Below are 22,104 nucleotides of genomic sequence, written 5' to 3'. Positions count from 1 at the left end.
GGCATTTAGTCTCCATTAGCTTAAGAAATATAGAACTATTAATGGCATGGAAAAAACTAGACACTGAAACTACTGTTTCCATTGACTGTTTACCCTTGCCAGATTATGCAGAAGTTCTTTCGTTGGAAAAGTATTATGTTTCAGGGGGGTTGCTTGTCTTGTTATTTATTTTTTATTGATCCCATTTTCCATAAATATAACTTTGCCTTGACTCAGGAGCAAAGGTAGAGAAATAGGTCCTCATTTAAGATACACCCTAGGCAGAGTATGTCTTTCATAAGGCTTTTTAGGCATTGCAGTTCTCTTGTTTATTGTTTCATGAATGCCATACCTAAGACAAGTTTCTGTGTCCCAAATACTATTAAGTGAGATTTTTGGGACAGCACAAAAATGGGAGAAATGTGGTGGTACACCTGGCAGTAGTGGAAGAAGACTTGAAGACTTTAAAAAAAAACAAACAAAAAACCCCCAAAAACCCAAAAACATCCCTCTTGCAATCACAAAAAGGTGTGTCAGTGTAGAAGATGCTTCCTCTTGGAAAATGAAGGTTTTTCCAGCTGGATCTGTGAAGATAAAACCTACCCAAGTTTTATGTGTGTTTCATGCTTTGGCATGTGTAAAACTTTCATGCCAAAGCATGAAACACATGCTTTTTCAGTGTAAAACCTGAGTTTTTCTTCCATGCATTGTCTCCCAGCCCTAATTCTGTACAACTTCCCCCCACTAACTCCTTTTCTTAGAGATGACAAATTTGTACTATTTCTGTAGTTTTACATAGATGGGAAAGGAGAATATTCCTATGTGATGCTAATAAACACATTTATCATAAAATGAATCAGAATGGTTTGGGCTGGAAGGGACCTTACAGATCATCCAGTTTCAACCCTACTGCACTCACAGTACAGAATTTCCTCCTAAATCGCTCCAGCTTTAGTTTAAAACCCTTCCCCCTTGTCTAATCACCATCTGCCCATGTAAAAAGTTGCTCTTCCTCCTTTTTTATAAGCCCTCTTAAAGTAATGGAAGGGCATTGGGAGGTCCTCCTAAAGAATTATTTTCTCCAAGCTGAAACTGTCGAATTAAGATAAACTACATATATAAAATCTTGTAGAGAAAAATGAGTAAGTGAATGACTTATACAAAACTATCTTTTTGGTACAAATCCTGTGCGGCATAATGAAAACTTTCCTACTGGCAGATAATTTACTGTTTATGTTTTATTTTTCATTAAAAGAATTTTTTCATAAAATGTTTTTGTGCTCTGTGTTTAAACTGCATATTTAGCCTGATTTTCACTTTCAAAAGGAGAAACATGGGATGATACTAGTATTCTTTCTTATTGTTTAGAATCTTTTCAATCTATCAGCTTCATTTAAATTGTTCTTGGCTGAAAGCATAACACATTTTTCGGCATGATTTTTATATAAATCCTGAAGAAAATTAGAAATCAATTATAAGAAGTCATTTGGTCTAAAGGGAGAGTGGGGGAAACAGCCTGAACATGTCTCTTACTGGGATAATGTTTAAAGGTTTTGTTATATGCAAACAAAGCATGTTACAAATTTTTTTTCCCTAACAGATGGGTTTGGACATTATTATGGAAATATGTGGATGCATGGGTTACACTTAGGGATAAATCTAAATGACTTTAAATAATTTTTTAGGTCTTTAATGAATATCTAGAACTTACATGAGGACCAGTAATCGCTGATGCTGTCTTAGACTAAAATGGAAATACATGAGTATTTGTGATTTTAACGGTAGTGTACCTCTGGTTTCTCCTGTGGAAGAAGCCTAGTAGTTTAAAAATTTAGCCATTAGTATAGAGTGTTAGTAAAAGAGACATGAGGTGGAAAATTTGTAACTATTATGGAACTAATTAAAGAAACCCTTTTGATTATTCAGCAGCCAGTACCTTAACATGCATCTGTGCTGCAATCATAAATCTGGGGACAGATACGATTTTTGTGGACCAGTTTTTTGGCTGTTTTGAGTTCAGGTAGCAGTTAGACAGTAGCAGCAGTTAAATCTCAGAAAAATTAGGTTGTCAATGTATATAGATGTTGCTGATGGAATAGCTTTTTTAAAACTTCTGGAATGCTTCTTGGGACATGGTGAATTAAGTTTCTTGATATGCTTTGTTCAAAAGATATGTTTAGTTTTCAGTTAAAATAAGAATATAAACATTTTTCAGTTTTTGTAAACTGTAAACAGTTTCTGTGTTTGTAAAGCTTCTTTTGGAAATCATTTGTATAATTTGCCATTATAGAATCAGAATCTGTGTTTCTTGTTCAGAAGTCTTTTCTGTAAAATAGTACTGTGTTAAATGTAAGTACAGATGGAAAGGAAGGGCTTCCAGAAAATTCCTCTGCATCTACAATTATTAATAAATGTTAATTGTCTATCAGTTACAGCTATGATCTGTCTCACTCCCTTCAGTATAATCTTACTGTCCTGAGAATGCCACTTGAGATATTAAAAACTGAAACAAGCCAGACCCGACAAGAGAGTTTTGATATATTTGAAGATGAAGGACTTTCAGCACAGGGGGGAAGTGGTAAGAAAACACATCTAATTAAACTGATGTTTTTGGTAATGAGTGCATTTAAATTATGTTCCACTTAGGTTTACTTTTGAGAAGCGTTCATGTCTTCTATTGTTGGTCAGTATTGTCCTAACAATTGTGAGTTAATGAAGGATTTTGTGACGTGCCAAATACATTTCAATGTGAACAATGTGATTTCTAGAGGTGTGTAGTCATTGTTTTAAGTTACATTGCAACTGGGGAAGATGACTGAGCATGCTGACATTTTCCAGGAATTGATTACTCAACTGACTTCTGAGTCTCCCAACAGGAATGAGTTACAGGGAGAGTGGGAAGCAATAACTGATTAAGTACCAATACATTTTTTTGGTTTTATGTTGGAGAATACTGACAACAGAGGAACTGTATGAAGTTAGCATGTAAGAAAAATTACTCATTTCGGTTGGAAAGTTCAGCCTTCAGTTTGGATATAACGTATTGTCTTGGTTTGGAAAGACGGGAGTCTGTTAAGGAAGGCAGGAGCCTCCCCTGAAATGGAGAATGTAAATCCTCCCCACCCCTCCAAATTGATAATTTTAAATTAAGGGGCTCTCAGGCAAAGATATGGGAGCAGGAAATAACAGTTCTTTAATAGGGAAAGAAAAAAATAAAATAAAATAAAACAATGCAGTCCACTAGAACAACACTGACAGAGTTAGAACCCAACCTGACACCCTGTCGGCCAGGGTGTTGGTGGTAGTCCGATTGAAAATGTGGCTGCAGTCCTCCTGAAGTATCAGGTGTGGTTCTGTTGGAGCAAGGGGAATCTGTAGAGAAGGATGTAGTCTTCCTCTGGAGATCCAGTGGAGGAAGAGGCAGCTGCTGTTCCTGTAGGGAATCCTGTGGAGGAAAAGACGTGCTGGAGTTTCAGAATCTCAGAGTATATCGGGGTAGCAGTGCTTGGCTCCTCCCTCTGGGCAGAGCATCTCACAATGGGATGTTATAGTTCTTATAATTCATGCACTGATATTCAATAGCCTGTTATCAGCAGAGGTCCCCTCCCGAGGAAGGTGTGAATGTGGTCACTCAAAGAGAGAGATAAGGCAAACTGCTCACTTGACAAGGTAATCAGCCATACAGATGGTAATGGAAAACATCTTGCATGCAATCTTCAACACGTATTCATAAGAGTATAAAGATGAGCAGCCAGAGAGAAAAACTATTTTCTCTCCCTTTTTCTTCATGCGCAAACAAACACAGAGTAAGTTTCTCCTGAAACTCTTAATATTGGATTTTATTCTGTTGAATGAAACCCCCATGGCCCCCAAGAAAAAGATATTAGTAACATGGTCATATATATCAAGATACCAGCAACTGGTTATCAAATACTACAATATCAGAAAGGACCATAAGGACTGAAGAGAGCAATAATTCCACTTCTGCAAAGACCCTAATCTGGAGGATCCCTCAGGAATCCTTACAATGGCACCATCTCTTCTATGTCATTTTACAAATAATCAGAAGTGAAGATGCCCTAACCTTGACCCCATCAGCACTGTGTGCTACTCGCCTATATAATCATAGAATATATGTAACAAATAGCCACCTGTCATTAAAAAATAGATTCTCACCAAAGTAATGCCACTAGTAGTAAGAAAGAGGAAAAATTGCTGGCTAAGTGCTTGTGACCAGCTTCTGCTGGCTGTCTAAACTCTTTCATGAAAATATTTTGGTTACATCAGTTTTCCCTGAGCTTACAGTAAGTTGGGTCTTGGTGGCAATAATTTGTTCAACAGCTGTATTTTCACGTGCAGTCTGTAAGAACTCCTTTTTCCTCCAGCAGAACATTTGACTGCTCTAGTTGTCTGCTATAATTGGCATTCATACTGCTACAATATAATTCATCCTGTCAGAAACTTCATTTGAAAAAAGTGTGAAAAAATATAGGCTATAGAATTCTTGTCCTCTTCTTCTAAGTTTCAGATTCATTCAATTCCCTCTACCACCTTTCAATGACAGTTGTCATCTTGGTCATGATATTTGAAACAGAAGAAGACTCTGATTCCAGATATATCAGAAACAGAATTTTAATTTGTAGGTCTACAATAGTTGTGTTTATTGGTATTAGTGCAAATTAGGAAAACTCTGTTGAATTGTGTGAAAAAGGATTGACGTTCATGATCTTCCAGAACCTAGTAGGTAATTAGAGGTGACCCAGAATTGAGAAGCTTATAAAGTTCTCCTGTATGGAGGAATTCAACTGGAATTCACAGCTTTATTTCCCATGTTATCAAATCCCTTGATGGTACTTTGTAGACATCTCTTTTCAATACTGAAGTATATCAGCAATTTCTGCATGAAGGCACTCAATCACAACAGTGACTGGCAACTCTAGAAAAACTGCAAATCCTGATAAAGGCTGGATAAAACTTCAGCCTGTGCCTGGAATGATCTGTGTTCAGCAAACCTCAAGGATGCAAGTAAATGCTACACTGAGTTGCAGTCAAGGGAAAATCAAAACAAAGATCCAGTGTCCTGGATTTTAAAGCAGGTGTGCTTGTTTCTTAATCGCTAATGCATTTTCACTGTAACAACTTCTAGGTGTATTTGGGATTTGCAGTAAGCCTTACAAGAAGTACGTGTGGAATGCCAAGCTGCTGGAAGCGGTAGAAAGTGCTGTTCATCGCGACTGGCTTCTGTATATTATTCACGGATTCTGTGGGCAATCAAGTATCCTTCTACTGTCGTAATGAATTTTGGTTTATCAATTTTGAAAAAACCCAGTTTGAACATTGAATTATTTCTTTGTCATATAAATACCATTCAATTTTATACTTATTGTTTAGCTTTTATTTCCATGACTTTCTAAGTAAGAATTATTGTTATTGTAAGAGGATCTTAACTCAGGTGGACAGCATTTTCAGTGAGGCTCTGTTAATAAGTGTGGGGTTTAGTAGTAAAGAACTTGAGAGGATTTTTAGGCTCAGATGTATTTTTTTGCAAATGTTTGAGGAAAGGGAGAAAAGCTAAGCAGAACTGAATTGCTGACTGATCTGGTTTCAGCTGTGTTTAAACCATGACATTGCCATAGAAATACTCTCCTACAAATCTTCTCTAAAACATTTTTAGTTACTGAGATTTGCAGAAATTCTTGTATTTACTGTCTTTCTGTTGAAGACAATGATGGAACTTCGGCCCTGCTGTGTGAAGAGCACTAGGATGTGTGAAAGTCTCGACTATATACTATTTTAAATGCTTAAAAGGTTTTATGTACATTGTAGCAGGAGGAGCAAAAGTCCAAGTGCATACCACAGTCCAAAGAAATGTCAGGTTATGTGTTAAGAATTTAGTGTATTACAAGGATACTCTTGTTTTATTCACCAACACTATCATGTTAGCTTAAAATTTCTAGGGAAGCAAAAACATTAGTGATGTCTGCAAAATTTAATTTTGCTTTTTTATGATTATAAGACTGTTGATCATTGACTTACTCCTCAGAAAAAAGCTAGATCTGTTTTTATATACCACTGTTTCATTTGTGGTCTTACTTAATCGAAGCCGGATCTGACCACCAACATTATGCCTGCAGCTGCAGGAGTGAGCAGATATCTTCTTAACTCTTTCTTGTGCCTCCCTAACACTGAGGAAGCAATGATAGTCGCACCAGGCTCTGATTCTGTTTGGTTTTAGTAAAATGGAAAAAGACTGTAAAAAAGCCACCACTGCATGCATAGCATGTTTGCCTCTGGCTTTCAGTTATTGTTACTCAAGTGGTTGAAAATTTGTATATTTTTCCAAACAAATAATTAGAGGGCAACTAATACACTTCATCTGAAAATGAAGCTCCCAGGTTTTAATCCCAGTATTCACAAAAGCAGTATTTGCAGTGCTAGTGTATCTTGTATCTATTTCACCTCCATTGTCATTTCATAAAATATAAATGCTGCTTCTCTTCTGTAGGTTCTGAAAAGTGGGTGTTGTATTGCAATGTAGATTTGCTTTTCAAAGTTCTTAAAAGAGATTGTTGGAAAGGGCAATGTTCTCTTCCAGCTGCAAAATAAGTCTGGAAGTGATACTCATCACTGTTAGGGTGATTTTAGCGAATCAGATATATCAGTTTGATACACTTTTGTTTGAACTTATTTTTGTGGGCATAAAGTAAGTGAACAAAAAATTGCATGTGACATGTAAACCTTAACTTCTCTTTCAAGAACTGTTAATATATGGCCGCCCTATATATGTCACTCTGATAGCCAGAAGATCAAGCAAATTTGCTGGAACACGTTTTCTGAAACGAGGAGCAAACTGTGAGGTAAATCAAATATGATTTTAGGGGTTGTTTCCTCCTGCCCCTCCCCAGTATGAAAGCTTGAATTTGACTGGCTGAAGAGCTGAAATGGTTTGAAGGGTTGTTAGGGATTTGGCTATAAATTATGCTATTAGATTATATTATCACAGCTATCATTACATTTTTTGTTGGCATAATGAAATTGTTCCTAAAATAATAAATTTAATTGTTCTAAATTGGCACTTGTTTTGATTTTTTACACTTAATGTTATTTCCTGAACTGAGGGAAAAAATTAAAAAATAGTAATATTCATTAGGGAGAAATGGGAATTTAACCTTCAGTGTTGTTCTCACCACTGCGGTTCAGTGTCTCACAGTTTAATTGTGCTCTGTTTGTAATGATCAATTCTCTGTACTGCATGCAGCTTTGAATGTCATGTCTACATCATATGTGTATTTCTGTTTGGTTTAGGGAGATGTTGCTAATGAAGTGGAAACTGAACAAATACTTTATGATGCTTCAGTTATGTCATTTTCTGCGGGGAGTTATTCTTCCTATGTTCAGGTTCGAGGGTCTGTCCCTCTATACTGGTCTCAAGATATTTCAACTATGATGCCTAAGCCACCCATAACACGTGTGTACAAATTATTCTTTGTAATAGATTATGATTAGTGCTGTGTCCTAAAGGAACATCTGAGCGAATAAGTGAAAACTGAATTTGCAAAAATGAGCAAATTGTCTGTTCACTTGTGCTTTGTGAAGCCATAATTCAACGTAAAAAATTATGGAAAAAATCTCCATCTTAGACTTCACATTCAGAAATTAAATAGGAAATGTTTCTGTTTGAAGATGTGAGCTTTCTTTGTATTATTTTGTGTGTGAAGTTAGCTACATTTATCTTAGTATTGTGGATAAAATATTAAACCTGTTGAAAATGGTGGAAAATGTCTGGGCTGAGATTAATGGGGCCAGAATAATTGTTCTGTAAAAGCATTTCATGAAAATTTAAGAAGCTGCCTGCAATTCAGCAAAGGGAATATTTTTTTAACAGCTTTTGCATGAAAAGAGGGGAAAGTATTTAACTGTGTCATTACTACCTGAAAATTAATGCATCTGTTGTGTAGAGTACTATTAAGGGAAAATTCTACAGCTCACTTCTTATCGTCTTCAATTTATGTTTGTTTCAGTGGACCAAGCAGATCCTTATGCACATGTTGCTGCTCTTCACTTTGACCAAATGCTTCAGAGATTTGGCTCTCCTATTATTATATTGAATCTTGTGAAGGTACAATATTTTGAATATGCTCTATGTGTTTGATTTTTAATATTTCTTTCTGTACACTTTAATGCTTTAACATTTTTAATGTTTCTTTCTGTAGAGTCACTGCGTAATTTTGGTTATGTTCTAAAACTAATATTAGCTTACAAGTGAAATATTTTTTCATAAATCTCATCCTACCGGATATAGTACATAACTCTGCTTCCACTACAGCCCTTCAAAAACAAAATTTCCCATGTTTAGAGATTTCTTGCAGTAATCTTTCACTGTTCTTTTCAAGTTTTTGCTATTACCTATTAGATCTAAGTCCAAATAAATTTATCACTAAATTTAATTTAGCACTCATAACTACTGAAATAGTATGGTTCCATCTAAAGCAAGGTTAGAACTAGATGACCTTAAGGTCTGTTCTAACCCAAACCATTCTGTGGTTCTATGAAAACAAATGTTATATTCAGGCAATGGCAACACAACTCTAATTTTCAAAAATTATTGCAAGACTGGGAGATGGGAGCTGTTGTTTGCCATCTCCTGCCAGTAATGGAGAAGAATTTCCCTTTGTCCTTCTATATTCCACAACTGAATGGGATGCTTCCCTTTTTGCCTGTGTTTTTGCTTCTCTTTTGGGGTTCTCCATTTCATCTACATTGCCACTTTTATTTCTGTGTTTTCTTCTTTATGCTTACAGCATACCATTTTTCAGCCAATGATTATGTACAGTTGAAACAGGTGACTTTTACTTCTAATACAAAATGATTGTTAAAAACTAGAGTATTCAGATTTTTCTATCTTTTCTGTTCTTATTTTAATGGTACTAATTATGAAGAACTGCCTGCTGACGTTACAGCTTGCACTTTTGATTTCCATTATATATGCATACATGTATGTGTGCATGTGTATGGATTATATACGTTTGTTAATGAAAATTTTGATGTTAAATTCCTTTTCTTTTTGCCAAAGGAACGTGAAAAAAGAAAGCACGAAAGGATTCTCAGTGAAGAACTTGTTGCTGCTGTGACATATCTCAACCAGTTCTTACCCCCAGAGCATGCAATTATATATATTCCCTGGGATATGGCCAAATACACTAAAAGGTAGAAATAGTCTTTTCTGTACTACTGCTTGTAGCTGAAATGCACATATTAGCAAATGTTACTGAACATAAAGTAAATATTACTGATCAAAACAGCAACTTCCAAACAAAACAAGGAAATGTGGTTCAGGATGATCATACATCCTTTTCTGCCTCATTCATATTTTTGAATCACAGAAAGCTTGGTAGAAAAAAATCTATGTGATGTAAAAATCAAGGTGTTTTAGGTTTTTTATGTCTTCTGCTTCTAGTTTATATAATGTTTATATCAAAAAGAAGCAAAATTGCTTAGATACAGTCAGTCTTTCTCTCCTGTAGAATCTAAGAGAACTATAAGCATAATTACTGTTGAATGAATAAAGCTGTGATATGGGCCTGTTTTTAAATCATTTTTGTTATGGAAAAACTTTTTATGTAGTGAGATTTTTTTAAATATTAATGTATCTTGACTGTCCCTTTTTTCTCCCTCTCCTCAGCAAACTATGCAATGTCCTTGACAGACTGAACGTGATTGCAGAAAGTGTAGTGAAGAAGACTGGATTTTTTGTAAATCGACCTGATTCTTACTGCAGTATCTTGCGTCCAGATGAAAAGTACCTATAATTTATTTGATGCATAATGAGTAGCACCTATTCCTTTGAAAGCTGTTTGGAATTTCTATGTTTATTAATATATTTGTTATTTTAAGACTGACTAATTTGGAAATTACCAAGTGACTTCTTTTGAGGCATACTAATAAGATAATTGTCATCTAAATGTTACTGAGTCTGTTGTTAACCAGTGGATTTTATGGTTTTATAAATACAAAATATAAAACTTTTTTTAAAAATCGAAACTGTATTTGCCTAAACTGCTGCAGATGAAGTCTCAAGTCCCTGAAAATCCAGAAGTAACTATTTGTCACTGAGCAGATCAATACACGATATGATCTATTATTTTATGAAATCATTTGAAAGTAATTCTGTTTTGTTTCTTTTTCAGGTGGAATGAACTGGGAGGTTGTGTTGTTTCCACTGGTCGCTTGCAGGTACTAAAATATACTTCTTTAGTTCATAGTGATGTAGGTCAGCACTTCCAAAGAACAGTGAATCATTTCACTTAAATGCCTGATTGGTGACTCACAGACTGCTCTTAAATTGATATTTATAGTACATATTATTATGGCTGTCCTTCTAGAAATCTAATTGAGAATTAGGGCCTTAAGTTCTTGCGTGGTAGCCCAAAACCTTGTGGTGTTGGAATTGTATCTTTGCTGGACTTAGTCTAAGAAATGCTTGTATTTTAAATTAGTTTCCATTACTGTTTAGTCTGTAGTGTTACCAGTGCAGTGAAAGTTAAACCAGCAGCATTTTAGCGAACTGTGTCATAAAATCTTCTACAGAAGAAGTGAGGAATAAGCACATACTTAATCCTGGTAATATATTCATACACATGAACATGGGTTACTGACATTTTCACCAGTGCTGAATATTCTGTGCATTGTTACAGTTTCCAGCACTAAAGGAAAGTAAAACTAGAAACATGTCTTCCTTTAAGGTCAGAAAAGTACTGTCTAAACTGCAAACCATACCATATCAAATTTATACCTGAATGTTAGGGTTACATACTCTAACATTCAAGTATACACAGGGCATATTCTTAAGATTTGACTTGCCACTCATAATTTTGTGTTTCTTTTAAGTTAGAGAGCATGTGACCATTCCTGTACTAGCTGATCACTGGGATATATTTGTTGAGGGCGGATAAGCAGTAGAGCAGATACAATTTGACATAATTTGAGATTTGATAAGACTTAGCTAGTAGCAAAAAAGTAATAATCACGAGTGTAGTAATTTGTTGATTAAGATAAATCTTTATTTGGATTGCTTCACCAGACTGGAGTCCTCCGAACCAACTGTGTGGACTGTTTAGATCGCACTAACACAGCCCAGTTTATGGTGGGGAAATGTGCTTTGGCCTACCAGTTGTATTCATTGGGATTGATTGATAAACCAAATTTACAATTTGATACAGATGCTGTAAGGTAAGATAGATTAAAACAGTGTGTCGTAGTTTTAATTTTTAATTTTGAGTCAAGAGATTATGGAGAATTATGTCCATGTAGAAGAAGCATACAGTTATTTCTGCTGGAATGATTTCATATTTGTCCATGTTTAAAACATCTTTCATACTGGAAATCATGAGAAAATCCTGTCATGCTGAAAGTTTGATCTTCTGGAAAAGTATGTTAATCAGTCTTATGATATAACTGCTTGACTTCATTCTCTTTTTATGTGCCTAAAATTAAAGAGGTGTGTTTTCCCTTGAAATAAATTTAAGAAAACCTCTACCCCAGTCTTTTACACTTGTTTCAATTGCTTGAGGCAAAATGCTGACTGAGAGTGAAAACCAAAGTAAATACATACGGTAAATACATACTTTCATGGAGAATGCCAAACTGGTAATTGTATATAAGCGCATCTTACCTTGCTATTTCCTACTTTTTCTTTTGGAAGATTTCATGTTTTTTGATTTATTGAAGAAAAGTTTTTCAGCAAAATTGTTCTTTCAGATCAAGTGTCAATGGTATTTATACAAGCATCCTCAAATTCTTTATGAAACCCAGCATTTGTATTGAAATGCTTTGGGGTTAAGGGTAAACTAAGCTGCTTAACTTGTAGACCTGCTTCAGAAATTAATGTAGGGGTCTTTAAGGTGCTGTGCTTTTATTCATTTAAGCTGTTGTTGTGACTGTGAAACTTATGGTTTTGTTGCTGATTTTAGCTAGTGGTTTGATAGTTTTAAAGCATGGAGACCTAGCTTGTATTCAGAAACCACAAGTAGTTGGGCTTCAGTCCCCTTCACTTGAGATATATCTTCAGCTACTCCTCTTTTTTTCCCATGAGCCGCTATGTGCTGCACACACCACCTCACCTGCAGCATGTTGGGTCACTCTGCAGGTGGGTGCCTCCTGGCCTCTGCCTGGTGGCCAGGGAGAGCACCCACTGGTGACTTCCTGGGTGTGCTGGCTGTGCTTCTGATGCACCACGTCCCAGCTGCTGGGAGCTTTACCTCTGGGAATAAATAATTCCTGCTGCCAATACCAGTTGCTGTGCAGCCTCCTGGGAGTACTGGTCAAACAAAACCAAACTAACCCACCAAACCCAAAGAAACAAATGAGATTCTCATACATGGTATTGTGCTCTCTGAACAATGTCTGTGGAGGCAAGTGGGCTTGGGATTATTTCTTTGGGGGTTTTTTTGTCTATTGTTTTGGGGTTTTTCTTTTGTTTTTTTTTTAAAGTTATCAGATGTTTTCTTCTAATTGATCTTTTTGTACTTGACCTTGGACAGAAGATTTGCTGGACAGCTATTTAGTTTTTACAGAAATGGATTTGCTGCTCAGTTAAGTGTTCTTCATCCCACTCCTTTCCAGGAGAACTTCAGTCAGATGGTTGCTAGGTTACATATGCAATACTGTCCCTTTTGTTGGAAACTTTATTAGGGGAATGCTTTTGTTGTCTTGTTCTGGTGCTTTTTAAAAAAATTAATTATTTTGTTGTTTGTTTCTATCTTCCTTTTCACTCCCCAAGGACTTCTTTGCTCTGCAGGTATTACATGTAGATGCCTGAGTTACATTGTCTTCCTATACTGATTTGAAACACATTCCAAGGTTTAATGATTGGGTTTGCTTTTTTGTTTTGGGGAGGGGTCGGGGCTTGTTTTGTTCTAGTTTGGGGGTTTTTTGCCTCTTAACTAAACTGCCAGTCTTTTTTAGCAAAATATCATTCTTGTCATTGTCTTGCTCAAGCAAAGCCATAGTCTCCATTTCTGAGAAGCACTTTCCAGTCTCTTATGTTTTAGACTGAGCATCATCTCCTTAAGATAACCTCTTTTTGCCTTGTTTTTGTGATTGATAGGAAGCTTGTTTAATTTTTGCTATTTGAGCTAGTCCCAGTTTGGATAGTGTGAACTTCTTGATGCCAGAGGACTTTTTAGCCAGCTCTCCTTGTTCAAGTCAATTCTTAGCCAATTCTTTTTGCTTCCTGCTTACATCAAGATTTTCCAGCTCCAGCAAATGTTACCTGACAGCCATACACTTTCCTTACAAGTCATGTTTATTCATTTTGTACCTTTGAGTCATCTGTAACTGCAGAGAATTTTGGAAGGTTATGCTAACTTCATTCCTGGTGTACTTAACAGAAATTACAGCCTTGAGATATTGATATGTTCTGTCCCTTTTAGTGTATTAAACATATCTTGCTTAGTGAAGATCTATTGTTTATTTTCTCCCCATTAAGTAGTAGGACATCTTCCTCAATCTACAGAACTGCATACTCTGTGTGAACCTCTTATTTTATATTAAAAAGTAATGAAAATCTCAAAGTCTAAACCTTCTTAGTAATTGTTGTGTCTGAATAAAATTTCCACGTATTTATCTGAATAAAGGCAAAGAAATTGTATTGCACTTACAGAAAGACTTTATTATATTTTCTCCTTTAAAATTTTGTTCAGAAGTTTCATAGATGGCACATTTTGCTTTTCCTTCAGATTATTTGAAGAATTATATGAAGATCATGGGGACACACTTTCTCTGCAGTATGGAGGCTCTCAGCTTGTCCACAGAGTAAAAACTTACAGAAAGATTGCTCCATGGACTCAGCATTCCAAAGATATTATGCAAACACTCTCAAGATACTACAGTAATGCTTTCTCAGGTAAATTAAGTGCTTTCTTTCCAGCCATTGTTTACAAAACATGTTAATCATGATGTTTCAGTAGTCTACACTATGACCTTATGGCAGGGTTCCTCTATACTATAATTTCCAAATAATTTAGTAACATCTCACATAGGTATTCTGATTTGATGGTATACTTATTTATCCTGTGTTGTAGCATGCAGCCTTTTATTTAGAAAATGCACAGATGTAGCACTGCATCTGTCAGTGACATTTGTAGATCAGTGTAATTGTTTTGTGTAAATAGGAGCTACAAACTATTAAATCTGTGGTAGAGAAGACAAAATTAAATTCAAAAACCAAGTAAAGAAGCTTGTTTTCTTCAGTTAAATAAGCTGTATAATATTAACTTATTCTTTTATTAGCTCATGTCACTCATTAGTTGAACTCTGAGTGTTCTACTTTCTTCTGGGCAACGTTGCTAAGGGAAAACTTCTTTGAAAAATGCTGAGCCTTATATTATGAAAAATTAAAAAAAAAACACCCGTGGTGTGTTTAGAAGTCTTGCAAAAGATCTAAAAGAATGATCAAAGGACAGTCTAAGACATGTCAAAAGTGCAAAGACTGAGTGCTACCATGTTTTAAATATTCTGTCAGTCCTCTATTACTCTTTCTCACAAAAGTTGCATAGCCAGGGGTGGAAGTACCTTTTTTCCTTTGTCTTAGCAGAGTGCAATTATTTAGAGACTGTGAACTTTAAAACAGTGAGCTGGACAATGGCTAGAAATACTTCAGTAATCTGTTTTCTTCGGCTGAAATTATTGCTTTTGTGTGTATAACAATGTTGAGAGAACACCATTCAGAGTAACTTTTCCGAATGTAAACCACGTAATTTGTGTATCATATTTGTCCAAACTGAATGGGAAATGGAGAACTTGTTTATTTCAGTGATGTGGTCTCCTATTGTTTGCATTGCCAATGAAGTCTGGCTTCATTGATTCTTTTGAGCCAAAGGTAGCACACTTGCCGTGTCACCTATACTGTGACATAGAAGATGGAACAGATCTCTGAGCTGTTTATGCCAGCCACTGAAATGGTTAAGGAGAAACCTGAACAACGTTCTAGGTTCACATTTGGGCTTGTGGTCTGCTTGCAAGTATAGTCATGATATGCATGTCTTCTAGTAATAAAAGAATTTGTTCTAAAAAAGATGTTACAAAAAGAAGAAGAAATTTAGAAATAAATAAAGTCCATATTGTAATCTCAATGAACTTGTGGGAAAGTACACAAACAAACATTAGTCTTTACTGAAGTCAATACTGCCTTTGAGTGAAATTTTCTTAAAGCTGCTGCACACTTTCCCCAATTTACTTAGGATTTTGGTATTTGATCCCATTTGAGTCAAATATTTTTGGTGCTCTATGCTTTCCGTGTGTTTGAAGATGACATTGTTGAATTGTAGCATTCAGTGTCGTATTTACTCTGTTGCATTTTTAGTATGGAGTTTTAAAATATCTGTTTCATTGAAATTTAAAGGTTCATTGTCCAACACTGCCTCTTTAGATGGCAGCAGCTTGCTTGTTTAAGAGAGATCATTTTATTCTTTAAGTTTTCTGAGAAAGCTAAGAAAAAGGAAACAGTTGTAGAACAGTTTAGTTTAGTTTGATTTGCTGTACTGCATTTATTATTGTTGCTATTAATCATATATCCTTTAAAATACAAATAAAAGTCTGATGGCTAGCTAGTTCATGAGTCAGCATTTCCTTGTGTTTCTGATCCCAGAAACATTTTTTTAATGCTTGTGTATTTTATGTACCTGAATTAAACAGGCTCAGAAAATTTTAGTGATTTGCTTGGGGTCATACAGTATATAAGATTCAGAGCAGGATTGAAAGAGGCCTACTATCCCAGCTTCCTAAATAAATCTCTTAGCCACACATTACTGCTTGTCTATCATTCAAAATACATGAATCTAAAAATAATCTAGTCTTATAAGAGTGTTTTTATCTGTTGACCTCAATGCTCTTAGGGTAATTACTACTAATTAAGCTGTATGGATGAGAAAAAGTAAGACACGTATCAAGTGATAATTTGGTGGAACTTAGAATATGACAAGCTAAATTGATTACTTAAACCAACAGGAAACAAGTCCAAATTAATAAAAGGTGTTTGAGAAATTTAATAATTTTACTGTGTATTGGCAAGAAAATTCCAAATTCATAATTTGTATGTTTTGTTGGAAACTTAGTTTGTATGAATATTCATTTCATCAAGTAATTTTTCAGTTATTTAGGCTGCAGTAAATTCACTAAGGTATGTCAGATTTCTTGAAACATGCCCTAATCCATGCATGTGCTTCATGCACACATGTGAGAGACAGAGTTGCAGTTTCTGACTTCTGCCAAGCCTGAGCTCCTGAGGGAGAAGCCAAGGGAAGAGGCAGCATTGGTACAGCCCCACGTGCTCTGCAGTGTAGCAGCTGTGCTGTAAATGAAGTTCCATGGTGCTGCTTGAAGCCCAGAGGGCCCTGCAGCAGTCATAGCACGCACACACTCAGTCTTTGAGGAGCAAAGAGAAGCAATGTCTGAATGGGCTTGAGCTGTGCAGTGCTCCTGCTATTAAGTGTGCCTCTTGTCTTACAGATGCGGACAGGCAGGATTCTATCAATCTCTTTCTGGGAGTGTTCAAGCCTGCAGAAGGAAAGCCACATCTCTGGGAACTTCCCACTGATTTTTATTTGCATCACAAGAACACCCTCAGTCTGTCACAGACCAGGCAAAGGTATTTTGCTGTTTCATTTTTTGTTTTATTTGGTATTGCTCTAATACGTTGTAAAAAATACACATTGCTAATCAAATAATTAGGTCAGCCTGTGAAAAACTTGCTAAGTGTTTTTTATGTTTATACAAAAGCTTAAAAAACACCTTCAAAAGATTACCAAAAAATGTTGAATGTTGGTGTTTCAAAGGATTTGTTCAGTATGTTTATTTCCTGTGGTACTTAAAAATAAGTTTCATTTCATATAAAACTTGATCCTTCAGTGTAAAATGCTTCTGTGTTGTACTGAAGTACAGTTACTACAGTTTAATTAATATATAGGCGCATTCTTCATTTTCAAATCTATTAATGGTTGAATTTGAGATTATATGATAAGGATAACATTTATTTTTCTATGCACTGCACTTAGTCTGCAGCTGTGCATACCAAGAAACCCTTGATTTTCTACCTTCCTTTCAGCCTATGTCTAGCCTGTTTTAAGACTATTTTTCTTCATTTGCATTCCACTGTAGTTGTACGGTAATAAACAGAAGTAATAAAGTATAAAATTTTAAAGTAATTCAATTGCTTCATAGAGGGAAATGATTTTTTGAAGACTATGAATACTGTGCTTTTAAGAAAAATCCATTTTAACAAAACGGACAATACTCAACTTGTCAACTAAACAATCTCTTAGGATTTTGGCTGGTTTTATCTTTATTTATTTTGTGAGCTGTAAAGCCCTTTAGTACAAATGGCAGATCTGAAAACCTGCATTTAGATTTTTGTCTGGGCAAAACTGCAAGTGTTTAACCGGTGTGATCAGCCCCTGTTGGCTGCTTATTCTGTTAACCTGTCGCAGCAGCTGGCACATGATATGGCTCTTTCTGAATTTCTGTCCTCTTGTATTGTCTCCTGAGACTTCTTTTAAGGGTAGCTTATATGAGCCATAAAACCAAGTGCTATTTCAGGCATACATTAAACATGCAATATTAATTTTCTCAACTACTCATTCTGAACATTATTGTATGTCTAAAATTAATTCAGCTGATATATTGCAAATATGCAAATGTTCTTGTCTCCCTTTCATCTGTTACTCTGTTAAAACAGGCCATCTCTTATTTGTCACACATACTGTTCTCAAGTGAGGTGGAATATTAAAAAGAAATATTGGTACTCTTCATTTGCTTGTTAATTATTTTTTACCTTTCATTCAAACCAGAATTTCTTCTGAGCAGTTATAATGTATAACAAGGTGTTTCATTATGTGAATAAAATGACACCTTCCTGTAGGTGTAGTAGGTGAAATAAATCTGTGAAAAAACTCCTCTAAGTAATTTTTTGTTTCTACCAAACATTTTGACAAGTTCTTTGTGTAACTTCTCCCTGCCTGTCTATGTAGTCCCTCTTTTAGGTTCCTTGGGCACAGCAGCAAAAGAAATAACAACACTTGTAATGAAATCAAGGGTATAGGAGAAGGAAGATCATGTTTCCTGTCATTGAAACTTCTTTGACTGTTTGTGCTTTTCCTATATTGTAATTGCCTCCTTATCAGGAGGAAGATATTTAATAAGGTTCATATCTTACTTCTATATAATTAATGAGTCACGTGAAAGTAATATGGAAAAGGAGACTTTGTGTTGCCATGTTACTTATCATTTATGCAAGCAACAAAACTGGGTGTGTCTGCATCATTTCTGAAGGCACTGGAGAAAATTGCTTACTAGCATGGTACTTTGAGAAGAGGCAGGACCATTAGGCATAACTCATTCCTTATCGTCTAGAATATACACAGTTCTTGGAACTGAAGTGTGTTTTCCTGCCTGTCCTGTACCATCTCCTAAATCCCACTAACAAGCCTATCCCTGGCCATGGGAATACGCCCATTGTGTCTGCTGCAGATGGCTACATTGACAGGAGTAGGAGATAACCACATTAATACTGATTACAGCCCTCACAGTATTGTGAATACACAAGTACTTGAAATAAAAATCAATGAAGACAATTGCGTTTTCATTCCATGTAGTAGAAGAAACTATCAGACTAAATCAGAGAAGAAATTAAAGTATATTTGAGAAGAGACAATAAAAATGTGTAAACATGAATGAAAGATAAAACATGCTTTATTTTATGAATGTTGCTTGACTTCCTTTGTTGTTTTACAGAAATCCTGAATAAACTTCCAGCAGGGCTTGAATTTTGCTGTTAGATATGCCAACAGCTCTCAGACTTATGACAGCTGTTACATCAAAATGTATTTCTTTGTATAGAAGTCAGCTGCTTTGACTGTCATCCGATCTTATTATCATTGACCTTCACTTCTTCATACATTTTTCTTAAATTTTGGGATCTGAATAACATCTGCGAGGGGATGCCTTTCCCCACTCCTCCCATGCTCCAACGACCAGAACAAGAGAAATACATAAATACTTTTGATATGTACAAAGACATTAATACATTAATTTTCAGTGCTGTAGAGGTAGGCACCTGAAATTTATTTTTAAATGAAACAAAACCACTCTTCTATTCATACCTGTATTGAGTTTTGTGTGTTTAAATTTCTTGATTTAAGAGCAAAGTAGTTGGACAGGGGCCTGTTGAAATCCTCCCTCCAATTCAGCAATGTTTCCTGAAGTGACCCTGTGTGGATGGGTGATGGATAGGCTGGGTATGAGATCCAATCTCCTGTATCAATTGTGCTTCTGTTTTTCCTGTACAGCTATACTTACTGGTGGACCACAGGTGTGCTAAAGCATTTACCTCTTCCTTTTGATGAAGGTAGGACCTATATGTACTCCTTGCCTTGCAGAGTATCTTGAAAAAGAAGTTTTAGTCACAAATGTTTTTTAATTTAAATCCTAAATCTGAAAAAAGAGTGTTTCCATAATGGTTTCTTAAATGCTTCTCCACCCCCTCCCTCCTCCAAGGAGATTTGATTTTTCAATTGCAGGTTGCAAGAGCTACCTAACTGGCTAAAACTTGATCTTCATATGTGTGAGCCAGGGCACACCTAATTATTTTTTTCTTGCCTATTAGCATATATTTATAGTGTGTGCTGGTGGTCCTATTCCTGTCACAGCTGACACAGTATAGCTGGTGTGCCTTGTTTCTCTGGGGTGCTGTGGAGCATATTTTATTAGAAATTGTCATCATGAAGTTAAATCAAATTACAGTGGTTGATAATGCATATTTATTAAAGATGTGCAATGCATCTTCTTCATGTCATATTTCCTTGTCTCAGACGGGATATGACTGTAGGAAAAAATTGCCTGGTATGGTGGCTAGGTGAGCAGGCTACTGTTTGATTAGATTTTTGCAAGAGTCAGTAATTGCTAGTAAAAATGTTTTTTTTCCCCCTCAGTGACATGTGCTGAAAACAGACGCAAGTTGACAGTGAAGAAATTCCACAAATATGAAGAGGAAATTGATATCCACAATGAGTTTTTTAGGCCATATGAGTTGAGCAGTTTTGATGAGACCTTCTGCTTGGCAATGACCAATTCTACAAGGTATATTGGGATGGTTTGTGACTCTAAATCCTTGAATGGAAGTTGATTTGGTGTGAATTAAATATGCATTTGATTTATTAGGTTAAATACATGTCATTTCAAATTTAGCAAATTTGAAACTAAATCACAATGCTACATGGAACTGTTACTCTAAAAAAATCTGTAAAAATAGCAATTAGATTTCCAATTATTTTTTGTTATGGAGTGCCTAGTGTCTGGGCATTTGATGCCTGAGAGATGAACTTTTCTCTCTTGATTCAGATCACAGAAGCTACTTTCAAAACAATTGTTTTCTCATTGTTCTGCTCTCATTTTGCAGTTGTTTTCTTCAGTTCATCTGGTTCTCACAGCTGGTCAGATATTTTGGTTTTTTTTTTTTTTTTGTTGGCAGCAGTCATCTGGATATTCAAAGCATAATCTGAATCATGGTTTGGCTAAAGATTTCCAGGCAGATTATTTTTCATGTACCTGTTTGACCCAGTTTGTATGTTGGCAGCATTTTGAAAGCAATGTATGAAGCCCTGAGTTATCAGGCCTCTTCAGCATAGGGATGGAGCACAGTGCTTTAGCATCTTTGGCAAGTGGTGATACTTGCAGATGTTTTATGGAACTAAATAATGCAATTGAAAGCTTTTTAAATACCTAGGTTATATGTACATCAACTTGAAATTATAAAGTTAGAACTTGATATCTCATTATGATGATTCTTTTTCTTTAGTTCCTAGGTAGTTGTTAGAGGTGGTTCTTCCAGAAAAATAAAAAAAAATTATGTGTTGCACTTTGTTCATAAACACTTTTTCCTTTCTATTTTGGCAGAGATTTTATGCCTAAGAATGTGGGAATTGATCCAAGTCCATTCACTGTTCGTAAACCTGATGAAACTGGAAAATCTGTGTTGGGGTAAGTCTGAAATCAGAAATTTTGTTCTGGTTTAATAGTAGTGAAATTGTAATTAAAATATATAAACCCTTATGTATGTGTCTGTGAAGAATATTCAGTGTTACGTGGGAAATAAAAAATTCATTGGTGTTGTACTGCAGAATTGTACACTTTGAAAATCACATCTAATTTAAGATTTTTGTTTGACACTAGGAATTCTTAATTCAACTTGTTTAATATTTTCTGGTTTTTCTGATTTCTCAAAGTGAAATTCATGAGAAGATTTTATCAATAATATACAGAAGTTATTAAAATTTGATCATCTCTTCATCGTAGTGTCAATGCTATTCTCTATTGGAGTTGACAACGGTGCATATTTTCTTGTTGTCTTTTAAAAAATTATTAATTTTTTATAAATAGTGCATATTCTGAAACAGCAATAAATGCCAATTTCAGCATAGTATTTGATAAAATATGTTATTAAAATATTCATGGATAAAATTATATAAAAGAATTCAGCAACAGTTGCTGGAACAAATGAATGCCTCATTTAGCTGCTTTTGCATCCTGGACCTGCTTTGTTACTCCCTTTGTTCCACTGCTGTGTCCCACAAGGGCTGTGCAGAATCTTCCTGAATTCATTCTCTCTTTGGTAGCTCATATTAAGGAAACCTTTTGTCAGTAGTTGCTGTGCTGTCACAGCATTATAAGTTCCTCTGAAAACTTGCTGTTTTGTTAAACACTAGAACATTGGACTCTCATGTGCTCTTGTCCTGAGAGTCTCGTTGTAAATAAATGTTGAGAGTAGACTATGCTTATCACCAGTAGAACCTCATTTTGTGCTACTCATTCCCTGGGAATAAACAGGAAGACTGTTCAATGTTACACAGTTTATCTCTGCTAAGAATTTGAGTTTATGAGTATTTTGAGGATAAGCTTTATACTTCCGCTTTAGTAAAATGTCAGATTTTGGACTAATTTGTCTCCAGGTGCTCCATTAAATAGTTGACCATTATATAATTTTCTCAAGTGTTTCTATTCAAGCTCTTTGCTGTGATTTTTAGGGGTTTATGTGGGACAGAGAATCCACATTCCAGGATTCCAGCTCCATCAAAG

General features: G+C 35.5%; 1 protein-coding gene across 2 annotated transcripts in view; it reads left to right on the top strand.

Annotated features, from left to right (window-relative positions):
* Positions 1-22,104, top strand: part of FIG4 (FIG4 phosphoinositide 5-phosphatase) — a 52,957-nt gene that overhangs the window by 15,635 nt on the left and 15,218 nt on the right. For both annotated transcript variants that reach the window (XM_030945343.1, XM_030945344.1), the window contains 14 exons: positions 2,409-2,557; positions 5,126-5,254; positions 6,736-6,836; positions 7,285-7,447; positions 8,001-8,098; positions 9,053-9,186; positions 9,662-9,778; positions 10,167-10,212; positions 11,060-11,208; positions 13,716-13,882; positions 16,486-16,624; positions 19,320-19,378; positions 19,962-20,109; positions 20,926-21,009. In XM_030945343.1, coding sequence (XP_030801203.1) covers positions 2,409-2,557; positions 5,126-5,254; positions 6,736-6,836; positions 7,285-7,447; positions 8,001-8,098; positions 9,053-9,186; positions 9,662-9,778; positions 10,167-10,212; positions 11,060-11,208; positions 13,716-13,882; positions 16,486-16,624; positions 19,320-19,378; positions 19,962-20,109; positions 20,926-21,009 — 1,683 coding nt within the window. The remainder of the gene's footprint in view (positions 1-2,408; positions 2,558-5,125; positions 5,255-6,735; positions 6,837-7,284; positions 7,448-8,000; positions 8,099-9,052; positions 9,187-9,661; positions 9,779-10,166; positions 10,213-11,059; positions 11,209-13,715; positions 13,883-16,485; positions 16,625-19,319; positions 19,379-19,961; positions 20,110-20,925; positions 21,010-22,104) is intronic.

The sequence above is a fragment of the Camarhynchus parvulus genome, chromosome 3 (genome assembly GCF_901933205.1).
Source record: "Camarhynchus parvulus chromosome 3, STF_HiC, whole genome shotgun sequence".
Lineage (NCBI taxonomy): Eukaryota > Metazoa > Chordata > Aves > Passeriformes > Thraupidae > Camarhynchus > Camarhynchus parvulus.
The sequence above is the reverse complement of the archived record's forward strand: the minus strand, read 5'-3'. Positions and strand labels throughout refer to the sequence as shown.